The sequence below is a fragment of the Scyliorhinus torazame genome, chromosome 14, assembly GCF_047496885.1.
Source record: "Scyliorhinus torazame isolate Kashiwa2021f chromosome 14, sScyTor2.1, whole genome shotgun sequence".
NCBI classification, from domain to species: domain Eukaryota; kingdom Metazoa; phylum Chordata; class Chondrichthyes; order Carcharhiniformes; family Scyliorhinidae; genus Scyliorhinus; species Scyliorhinus torazame.
The window spans coordinates 80,765,238-80,777,249 of record NC_092720.1 but is presented as its reverse complement, the minus strand read 5'-3'; the positions used below and the strand labels follow the sequence as shown (position 1 = coordinate 80,777,249).

The following is a 12,012-nucleotide window of genomic DNA, read 5'->3' as shown; positions in this document are numbered from 1 at the left end:
AAAAACATATAACTGCGCAAAGATGAGTGGCAGGTTAAATGATTGGTCAGAATATAAAGATCAGCAGAGAATTATTAAAAGGTTAATCAGGAGAGAGGAGGAGAATGCGAGGAAGCTAGCTAGAAATGTAAATAAACAGATAGCAAGAGTTTCTGCAGGTATTTATAAAGGAAAAATATAAAGTGAGTAAAGTAACAGACTTTCCCTCTCTCGTTCTGTTGAAGAGCCAAATTGAACCGTTAACTCTTGTTTTCAGAGTTTTTCCAGCATTCTTGGTTTGCTTCAGATTCCAGCATCCACAGTATTTTACTTATTCAAGTAAAGTAAGTGACAATGGGTGGTTAATAGTAGATAAGGATATGGCAGATGAAACGATCAAATACTTTGCTTCTGTCTTCAATATAGAAGATAAACAGTCCAGTAATTTCTGTAAAGCAGGGTGGAAGGGAGAGAGGAACTTGGTAAAATTGCAAACACTAGGGAAGCGGTCGGATGGAGCTGCATGCTGAAAAATCTCCGGGTCCTGATGAACTCAGTGGCTACTGAAATAGTAGATGCATTGGTATTCCTTTCCCAAAGCTCGCTACATTCTGGAAAGGTTCCACCAGACTCAGAAGTAGCAAATATAACTCCTCTATTCAAGAAGGGAGGCAGAAAACAGAAACTATAAGCCAGTTAACTTGACATCTGTCATGGGGACGGGGTTAGAATTGATCAGTAATGAGGTTATAGCTGGTCACTTGAAGAAACTCAGGAAGAGTCAGCATGGTTATTTGAATGGGGAATCATGTTTGACTAATCTAGTCGGTGTTATTTGAGGGAGTAATATGCGCTGTTAATTAAGGGGAGCCTGCAGACATATTGTGCTTGGATTTCTAAGAAGGCCTTTGATAAGGTGCCACATCAAAGGTTATTGCAGAAAATAAAAGCTAATGGTCTACTAGTTAGCATATTAAGGATATTCATGAAAGCCTGCCTTCACATCCTTGTCCCATGCCCAAGGTGAGGTGTGGTGATCTTCAGGTTAAATCACCACCAGTCAGCTCTCCCCCTTAAAAGGGGAAAGCAGCCCATAGTCACCTGGGACTATGGCAACTTTTGACTTTAACATATTAACATAGGTAGAAGTTTGGTTGGATGTCAGAAAATGGAGTGTAGACATAAATTTGTATTTTCTGATTGGCAGGATGTGACTTGTGGAGTCCCGCAGGGGTCTGTGCTGTTCCTCAACATTTTATAGTTCATATCAACTTAGAGAGACAAGCAAAGGCATGGCTGTTAAATTAAGATGACACAAAGGTAGGTAGGAAATCAAATATGCTGTGAAGAGGACAGAAGAACATTGCAGACAAATATTAATAGGCTGAATGTTGAATGAGTGGGCAAAATTCTGGCAGATGGGAGTATAATGTGGGAAAATGTAAAATTTTTCACTTTGGCAGGAAGAATAAAAAAGCTGAGAACAGCTGCAGAATTCCATGGTGATCTAGGTATTCGCATGCATGGGTGATGAAAAGCTAGTATGCAGGTACAGCATGTAATTAAGGCTAATGGGATGCTATCCTTAATTACAAGAGGAATTATAATAAGTAAGATGTTATGCAGGACATTAATGAGACCACGTCTCAAATACAGTGTGCAGGTTTGATCTCCTTATTTAAAGGAAGGATGTAAACGTGTTGGAGACGGTTCACAGGACTGACACCTGAAATGAGCAGGTTGTCTTACAAGGATAGGTTGAACCGACTAGACTGGTTCCCACTAGAGTTTAGAAGGGGTGACTTGATTGAAGTATACAAGCTCCTGAATGGTCTGAATAATAACTTTGGAACTCTCTGCCTCAGAGGCTGGTGGTGTCATTTAATATTTTTAAGGCGGAGGTAGATAAGATTCTTGTTCGGCAAGGGAAGAGATTCTGGTTAGGAAAGGGAATAAAAGGTTCTCAAAGAGGCAGATGAGTATATGGAATTTGAAACACAAACATGAACGGCAGAGCAAGCTCGAGGACTGAATGGCCTACTTCTGCTCCTAAATAATCAACTCCATATATTCCACTTCATCAAACCCACATGCATCAGAATGGTAAATAGTTTTTTCGCCTCCTCCTGATTACAATACTAAAAAGGTTATCACAATTATATTTTCATTAAGAAAATATACTCCATTGTTTTCTGGCCAATGTACCTCTCAATAGAGCCACGGTGCTGGGGACAACTGTGGCTTTCCTACCAAAATCCCAGCTGAGATGTTAACTCAGCACAGTCAGTCTAGGATTAAGGCTGTTGTGAAAAATAATGAGCAGTTTGTTTAATGAGGATATATAATACGAATAAAAAAGGAAATCCAGGCACATTGAGCTAGAAATAGAATTTGGGACGTTTAAAACACATTTGCTTTTGCTGATTACTGGCCAATAAGGGGAGTTTGCTGCAGAGAAAATGCTGTCTTTGTGATGAATTTTATTTTTCCCATGAAGAAAACCAACATGCTTGCTTGTCTTCACGGTCATAAGGGTACTAGTTCAGCAGAATTTGCAGACAGTGTTAGTCATGCCTGTTCCAGAAACTTTACCTAACTAAACACGCCCCAGTGGATACAACGCCCCTTTAACAGCAATTATGGAAATGGGTGAAAGTTCACTTGTGCGTGTATAGACTTGAAAGCTTGTAATATTTTTCATGCCACAGTCATCCTCATCATCACAAGACTATTGATTTCAAAAATGATGTTACATTTTTCTTAAAGACAAGCCATAGTTACTTCTAAATAATTCAGCAAAATGCTACAATAATGTCTTGACCAGTCTGCATATTTACAGTTGCACTACTTGGGGGGGGGGGGGGGAAGCAGTTACAAATACTGCATCAAGCTTGCCTGATTCTCAATAACACAAAGAAAACAACTATAGCGTCATCAGTCTTATCCATCCACTGTCTTCTTCAACAAAAATTGCCGCCCAACTTTACCTCCGAAACCATCTCTATAAACTAGTGTGAGTCATGATATTTCAGCTCCAGTGTAACAATGATACTGGGAGAGACAGGAGAATAAATGTAGTGCACTATCAACTGTTACCGAGATAAAAACATAGGAATGGTGTTGACATGTACTACACTTTGTGCTCACTTCTGGCGGAAATCTTTATATTGGACATTCCTGACTTTGCAAATAAAAAGAGCATTTCGATAAAAAAGGGAATTAAGACCCACTTTTCCAATTTATTTTGGAACAATTTTTAAAAACTTGGTTTCTCAACTTTCAGGAAATCGTGGACAACAAGTATTTTACTAATACAAGGAAAGCCCATACTGAACCCAAGGACCAGTTGGTGAAGACACTGGTGAAGTAATCACAGGGACCAGGAACGCCATGTATTCTATTCATGGACTGTATGGAGCTGGTTTGTCTCATCCAAGACAATGTCAGTGCCATCACTGTATCTCAACTAAGGGGTGGAAAAATTAACCTTCTTCATCATTCTTAAATATTATCCAGTGAGCTTCGATAGAAAGGTTGCACATGCAGACATCAAGTGAAAGACAACATTAGGGTGGTTTTTGGTGCACCTCAAAAATGGTGGAGATGATTGACAGCTTCAAATTCAGAGGTGTAAACATCACCAACAATCTGTCCTGATCCACCCACATCGACTCTACAACCCAAGAAGGCACAACAGCACCTCAGGAAATTTAGCATGTCCACAATGACTCTTACCAATTTTTATTGATGTACCATCCTGCTGCATCAGTCTGGTATGGCAACTGCTCGGCCCAAGACCATAGGAAACTACAGAGTGTCGAGAACAGAGCCCAGTATATCACATGAGCCTGCCTCCTCCCGCTGCCTTGGTAAAGCAGGCAGTATCATAGAATTTACAGTGCCGAAGGAGGCCATTTGGCTCATCAAGTCTGCACTGGCTCTTGGAAAGAGCACCCTACTTAAACCCATGCCTCCACACCATCCCTGTAATCTAGTAACCCCTTTTTTTTTGGGACACTAAGGGCAATTTATCATGGCCAATCCACCTAACCTGCACATCTTTGGACTGTGGGAAGAAACCTGAGCACCCAGAGGAAACCCACGCAGACATGGGGAGAATGTGCAAACTCCACACAGACAGTGACCCAAGCAGGGAATCGAACCTGGGACCCTGGAGCTGTGAAGCAACTGTGCTAACCACTGTGCTGCATCAAAGACCCCTCCCACCAAGGTTATCCTCTCTTCCATTGGACAGAAGATACAACAGTTTGAGAACGCGCACCAATTGCTTCTTCCTCGCTGTTACCAGACTCCTGAATGGCCTTATAGACTGACCTGATCTTTTTACGCTTCCTCTCAGAGTTGTAGCACTATATCCATATGCTGCACCCAATGTCTATATTTATGTATTTACATCCATGTATTTATCATTTGTTCTATGTTTTCATGTATGGACCGATCTCCCTGGACTATATGCAGAACAATATTTTCACTGTACCTCAGTACAAGCGAAAATAAATCTAAATCTAACTGGGATAGGCTACAAATACTCAGTGAATAAAATCACAATTGTGAGGAGGCGTTGGACAATGAGCAGTGAAATGAATCATAGTCCAGCAATTGTTCAGTTGGGGAAGAAAAAAAATAAGAAGAAGCCAGAAAAGACATAAGGAAAGTCCAAAACAATAATAGATACACATTGAAGTATAAACTGCATAAATTATTTCAAGTAAGTATTATTTTAAAAAGGTACAAAATTTGAGGTAATGGATTTGAACTGGTTCATTTCAAAGTTTTCCAAGATCAAGGCAGTGCCAAACTCAAGAAGTTTATTTCTTCTTGCTGGTGTATCTCAAGGTTATTTCTGTTCCTGTGAGAAACAATAGGAACTTTAATAAGCCTGTGTTGTCAGCTGTTTCTAGCCAAACAAACCCTATTTACACAACTATTCAGCCATTGTCAACCCAATGACATTATCACCTCATACAACATTAGACAGCAGCCAGGTTAATGGTGCAAAGATGGCTGTAGATCATGCGTATTTCACAAAAATATTCAGGAGTTATTTCCACAGTAGACTGCACATCAGAAAGATTTATAATGGGAACACATTTGAAACTGTCAAAATACTGGGATTGCAAAACAATGTTCTACATGCAACCATCCTTCCTGCTGGAATTCATGAAACAGTTCCTTCTCAGGAGGATGTTAAACAGACACCACATTTAGCCTTGTGAAAACTTAGCTCTAAATAGTTAGCAATGTCATAATTTACCCCCTCACCTCCTTGCACAACCACCATCACCAACTGGTAAGATGACAAGAGGCTGAAGATTGCGATGAACGAAGTCAGAAGGTTACATACTCTAGCCTCACATCACAGCTCGAATTGATTATCTAATACCGACTCTTCAGTGACAGTTCTGAGGATGATACATTGACAGCAGTCCAGTTCCTTTGGATTGAACAATAAACCATGGTTCTGTCTGTCAGTTCTGGTGGGTGGTAAAGTCCCCATGGTGCTACAAGAAGAACAGGGGCGTTCTACCAGTGTCATATCCAACATTTCTCAGTCAGGCACTGACTGATCATTCATCTCAAGGCTATTTGTGGGGCAATGGTTGCTATGTTGTCATTGCATTTCAAACAAGAATTTAAAACACTGCATTCAGTTTTTGTCCCTTCATGGTACAGAAGCAGTAAAAAAAAGATTCAGAGCAGCGTAAAAACAATGAATCCCAGCTAAGAGAACCTCAGTTATTCAGGCTTAAAAAGTTGGATATATTCACTCCAGAGACATGCAGATTTCAAGGCGATTTGAAACAGATATACAAAATAGTTAAAGGCCTTCATAGACTGGGTTCTAATGGAAATGTCATGCAGAGGTTGGGCCAGGTTACATGTTAGGTGGGTTATTTTTAACCAGAGAACAATATACCTACAGGACACGTTGCCAGTTCATACAGAGTGCTGATTTTCACATATTTAAATAAAATGTGCTAAACCAGTTCCTGGCTAGGATGAAGATCATGTCTTACTAAAGGTAGATAAAATAGCTATTTAAGATTAGTCAATAGGTTCTCCTGAATGAGTTTTGTTCATCTGGGTGAGGGAAGGACTCACTACCTAACAGCACCGTGGGTGTACCTACACCTCAGGGACTGCAGCGGTTCAAGAAGGCAGCTCCCCATCACTTTCCCAAGGGCAATAAATGCTTCCCCAGCCAGCGACACCCAGATTCCCTGAATGATTAAAAAGAAATGTCCATATTTTAACCCCCACCCTTTCCAACTCCCTTGTCATAGAATTTACAGTGCCAAAGGAGGCCATTCAGCCCATCAAGTCTGCACCGGCCCTTGGAAAGAGCACCCTACCCAAGCCCCACAATCACTATGCCCTTAAACCAATGACCCCACCAATAACCCCACCCAACCTTTTTGGACACCAAGGGCCAATCCACCTAACCTTAGCATGGCCAATCCACCTAACCTGCACATCTTTGGACCGCGGGAGGAAACCGGAGCACCCAGAGGAAACCCACATAGACACAGGGAGAACGTGCAGACTCCACACAGACAGTGGTCCAAGCCGGGAATCGAACCTGGGACCCTGGAGCTGTGAAGTAACTGTGCTAACCACTATGCTACCGTGCTGCCTTTGGGGCTTTAACATTTTTGCCTCCCCCATGGCTGCTGGTGGATGGGTGGGGGTGTCTAATCCTGATACAACAAGTGTGCAACAGGCTTGATCAACCAGATAATAACAACATGAACAACATATACTTTACGTAGTCAAACATTCCAAGATGTTTTCTACGAGTGTTAGAAAACACAATTTGATACCTAGCCACATGCAGTATACTGAGGCACATGACCAAAAGCTTGGTCAAAAGTAATGTGTGTTAAAGCAGAAAGGAAGAATGGAAGAGAGCTGGAGAGATCGAAGGAGGGAATTCCAGGGTTGTGTGCTTTGGCAACTGAATGCGCGCTGTCAATGGTGGGGTGATTAAATCAGGAACGTTCAAGGAGACCAGAATTGGAGCAGTTCAGGTATAGTGAGGCTTAATGAGAATACATAGATAGTAAGAGCCAAGGCCATTAAGGAATTTTAAAATAAATGGTGGAATTTTTACATCAACATGTTGTTTAACCAGGTCAGTGGGTACAGGTTAGTGTGACTGTGCAAGTTATGAAATGTGTAGCAGATTTGGGATGAACAAGATTATAGAGGATTGGTCTTGGTAGGCTACTTTTGTATATTCCTTAGAAATTTATGACGTAAAGTGCTTTGAGAATTTTTGATGGCAAAGGCTCTATATAAAGACAAGCTCTTATTTATGGTGGGTATCAGCTGCATAGCCGCTGCTCAGCATTTTCAACTGTATCGCTTATTGGCACCCTTCTTTCATATTTTCTCCTGTATTTTACTATACTGTGCAAAGTTTCCAGAATATCAGAACTCATAGGTTTATGTCTGATCTTTGAACCATAGAGACATTCCCACATGCCCTGTAGAGTCCTGACACAGAAAGATAACTTGCAAAGTTCTAATTGGTTGGACATGTACAATTGATGTTGCCAGTGACTCATACCGCAATTCATCTCACACCCAGCTGTGCCCGGAGCATTATTTTGTTACTGCTTGCACCACTGGCCCGCATAGCAACTGTGAAAATGTGCCTCCATAATAATTATATTTTTAACAAGCAAAACTACAGATCAGTGCAGGCGCAGACCTTGGACGAAGTCCATCCTGATTCAATTCAGTAAATGATAATACAGCCTAGTTTGTTTTCTCTTTAAATAATGATTTGTCTAAAGAGACTCCTCATTCACCTTAATCTATTAACCAAACACTAAGCTGCATATGATTAGTACAGTAAGGTCTAAGAGATTTGTACTGGTTCAGGCTCAAATACATTAATGTTTTGTACAATTTCTATTTTATACCAAAGTATCTTATTTTGCAGCGAACATACAATCCAAGAAGAAAACAACATTCTGTTCCAAACCTTAAGTGTTTATTAGAAAATAACTGTCATTAACACTGGTCCTACTTTCCAGAAAAAGACTCAAAATAAAGACACTCAATTATGCACAAAAAACACCAGCATCAACAGCATAAAGAGGTGACTACATTTCCAGTGTATTAAAACGGGTCACCAGTAACTCTAGCAGTGCATCACATGCTGGGAAGGAATCAACTGATTTTGGGTCCGTGAAACTCCATATTTAAAAAGGCAATTTCACACATTCTACCTGACTCACTAGCCATTCCAAAGGCAAGCATCCCATAAGAATGTTCATTTTTTTTAGAAAACAAGACAAGCTATTTTGTGCCCTTGGGAACTAATTCATCTAAAATGAACAGTGGCAGACATTACTGGAACACGTTCACCTTAACACTGTACTGATGCAGATACAGGGGGTTGCACTCTTTAGTACAGAATCCTAACAGGTCCTGTCTGCCTAAAATATACAAATTACATTGCTAGCAGAAAAGTGGTAAAGACTGATTTTAATTGATAATTTGTTACGTTAGTAGAACATCTCTGAAGGATTATTATAAATGCAATTCAGGTCATTCTGTTATTAAGATACTGATGCTGAAGTCCACCTGACACCTATTATAGATTAAAAACACAAGTAGTATTTTCTTGCAAAAACAAATGTATGTAGTTTGTATTGCATCCACTATGCCATCAGGATATGCAAAATATTCTTTATTTTCAGTTTTCAAAGCAAGACATGCACAGTAAAAGAATTGTGATGGTTCAATAATAATTGAAGGAAGCCATCCAACTATCTCAAAAATATTTTTAAAGCATTGACACCATCACAAAATGGTTATCATTCTCCACGTGCCCCAAGCAGCCAGTTTAAGAGCTGTATTGACCGAGGCCAGGGAGAAAATCAGCTGTGCCCCTCCCAATGCTTTGGTGACACAAAGATAAACAAATTAAACAAATAAAACTCCACTTTGGCTATCGACTAATGGCAGTGAGCAGGAATCCTGAAATTATTCTCTAATGCCCTGAAGAGTCATTACAAGCCATCCAGTTACTAACAAGATATGATATATAAACAAGGCTCAAAGTGGAATGGTATGTGCTGGTATCGTCCCAGCAGCTGTACAAGCCAGCACATTACATTCTAGAATGTATCACTGCATGTTTGCATACCATCACTTTTAAGCCATTTCTGTATATAGGTGGATTTTATTTGTATGCAGTTGCTGAAAGCCAAGTGCATTATTCAGTCAAGTAAATCCACCAATACTGAGCAATGCAGACATGTCTGATCAGTTGATTACTGATGGTTTTTACTTGACCTTTCTGTTAGGGAGGTGCTGAACAGGCATTTTCCAGTGTCCAAACAAATTTTCACTGAAGCTAGGCTGCTCACAAATGATTAATAGCACTAACCAAATAGTGTGGTAACCATGCAAGTGATGTGCAGCACTAACTTGTTTACAAGTATTTTGGCAGGGTGCAGCATGCTGTTATCTACATCTTGTTACTACAGAAACACAACATCACAATGGAGCTGGGTTCTCTTCATTGCAATTCAGATATTCAAGCCAGCTTCTTTAGGAGTGCTTCACCTTTATCAAACCACAAAAGCACTTGCAATTCTCTACTCAGGCAGGTTCCCACGTGTTTTTAAAAACATCACATGGAAATGATCAGACAAACTCAAATTAAAAGGCACCTTTATTGCTAATTCGAAGATAGGCAATAAAAAGCAACAAAGAACTTTTCAAAATAAGATCAATAATAAAGCTCTTGCTTCTGTTACTTACTGATGTTGGAGTTTGACTTGGTCATTGTCAGGATTGCAGTACAGTCTTTCTAAATGTTCCTGCGCCTCATCGGGCACTGCCTGCCAAGTCTGAGTTGCAATGTTTCTCAGCTGCCAGTGATAAGGTAACACTGTGTGATGTTTCATACAGTCATTCCCATAAACACAAATCCCCTGTAAAAATTCATCACAAATCTCTATTCCCTCTTCCTGATGGGTGTGATACTGTAACTGAGTCAAAAGATCAAAGACAAGGTCGATGGAGGCCTCCTCACTCTTATCCTGAAAAATGCCAGTCTTTAAGTCTTTCTCACCCTTAACCTGGTTCAGTAGATCATGACAGAAGACGTTCTGATAGAAGCTATTGGCATGAGGCTGTGCCATGTTGCTACAGCACTCTGTGGCGATAGCATCTTGGGTGGAATGTGTCAAGTTCTGGAATGGCAAGTTTGCAGATGTAGAGATAATGGCAGATGCTTCGGTGGCGAAGGATTGATCAGCTGGGAGTCCAGTCTCCTGGCCACCGTGTTCCAGTCCCGGCAGCTGCTGCATCTGGCCTTGACTTCCCGCTGATGGCACCAGTGTGGAGACATCATTTCCTGACTTCGAGCATGCTCGGGTTTCATTCGACTCCTTTTTCAGAGGTTCAAACAAACTGGTCCGGTCCTCCACACAGCTGCCAGAAAGAAACACCCCGTTACTCAGCTTGTCGGATCGCAACAGGCTGGTGAGGATTAATCCCAGGGCTCGGAGATTCCTCACCTCCAGCTTCCTCTGTGCGTGCTTCTTCTTGAGGAAAGCATTGATGAGCGGCACCTTGCAGGGCAAAGTCACCTCTGGTGGGAAGTTTGCCGCCGGGGGTCTGGTGCCCTCCAGCTGTGTGGACTGGTCACTCTGGGGCCCGCACAGAGGCAAACTCTTCTCCATGCTGCTGCTTCCACTCCGCTCAAGCCGAGTTCGCCGACCTGTTGACAGGAAGATCGGCAGTCATTAAAAAAAAAATTCCCTTTGCTCCCTCCACCAAACCCAATTTTTAAAAAGATCGAAATCTCTCAACTCCTCCTCCTCGGGAAGTATTTCCCCGCCCGCTCCGGCACGCCAGGCGAGCTCCCAACAATGTTGAGGATAATTAATCCCAAACCTCGGACGTGCAGAGTGGATGTTCCCCAGGAGCAGTTATGTGAAGGAAGGCGGGGAGTTTGCCGAGGAGATCGGGGCGGTTCAGGAATTGGGCGGTCACTCGCTCGCATTCTCAGTCAGTCAGTCCAGTTCGACAGCCTCACAAGCAAAACACCCCCCACCCCCCCCCCAAAAAAAAACTTTGCTGCAAAAAATGACTCAAAGACTTAACAACAAAGGCGCCGCTAAAAGTAAACATTACACTGGCCCGTGTCAATGTGACCCCTCACCACATACACAAAAACTCACTCACACTTTAAAAACTGACTTTAAACATACTGCAAAGAATTCCGAGCCGATTTAAAAAATGTAAAAATACATAAATAAAATGAACGTTTAGCACCAGCGAGTGCAGAAGCTTCAAGTCCCCCTCGGGCATTGAAAGGGGGCGAGGAGCTTGCCCCCCTCCCCAGCAGCTTGGTAAAAGTGCTCGAAGGCGGCCGGTCCCTTACCTTGGCCCCGATCAGTTGAGCATCGGGCTGGGGGTGTGAGCCGCTGCGGGAGCCGGTGACTGCGGAGCGCTGCTGCTGCTGCCGGCCGCTGCGGGAGCCGGTAGTGTTGGGAGTGAGGACCACCGCTCTCATCGGGCGGCTGCGAGAGGAGCGCGAGTTGGGATCCAGTTTGAGTGGACCCTGGGGCGGGCTGGATGGATGGCGCAGGACAGGCAGCTCAATCTTCCTGGTCGCCGAGCTACCGGCCTTTAAGTAGCGAGAGCGGGGCTTCCGTCACTGGGAGGCTGCACCGTGCGGGGCTCCGCCCAGCCTTGCTGAAGCCAGAGGACTTCCATATCCGAGCCCTGTCGCGCAGGAAATAGCTCGGGCTGGCCGCGTACTCTGCTCATTGCGGGTCTTCGCGCCACAGGTATTGGGGAAGGAAGGGCCTGACTTGGTGGCTAGTTGGGAACCCGCTCGCCAGCCCCTAACCGCAGTGTCTTTCCGAGCAATCAGCAGGAGAAACTGCTGCACTCTCACCACAAGAAATGGTGTCAAAAAAAAACACAGGCCTCACTCGGTGTAGTTTTATCGGGGTCAAAGTTACGGCATTTAATTTAAAA

General features: G+C 42.6%; 1 protein-coding gene across 1 annotated transcript in view; it reads right to left on the bottom strand.

Annotated features, from left to right (window-relative positions):
• Nucleotides 1-11,656, bottom strand: part of tiparp (TCDD-inducible poly(ADP-ribose) polymerase) — a 28,216-nt gene extending 16,560 nt beyond the window's left edge. The window contains exons 1-2 of the mRNA XM_072474412.1: nt 11,411-11,656; nt 9,781-10,744 (exon numbers count right to left, since the gene is read on the bottom strand). Of these exons, the coding sequence (XP_072330513.1) occupies nt 9,781-10,706 (926 nt within the window). The 5' untranslated portion in view covers nt 10,707-10,744; nt 11,411-11,656. The remainder of the gene's footprint in view (nt 1-9,780; nt 10,745-11,410) is intronic.
• Between the last annotated feature and the right edge of the window lie 356 nt (nt 11,657-12,012).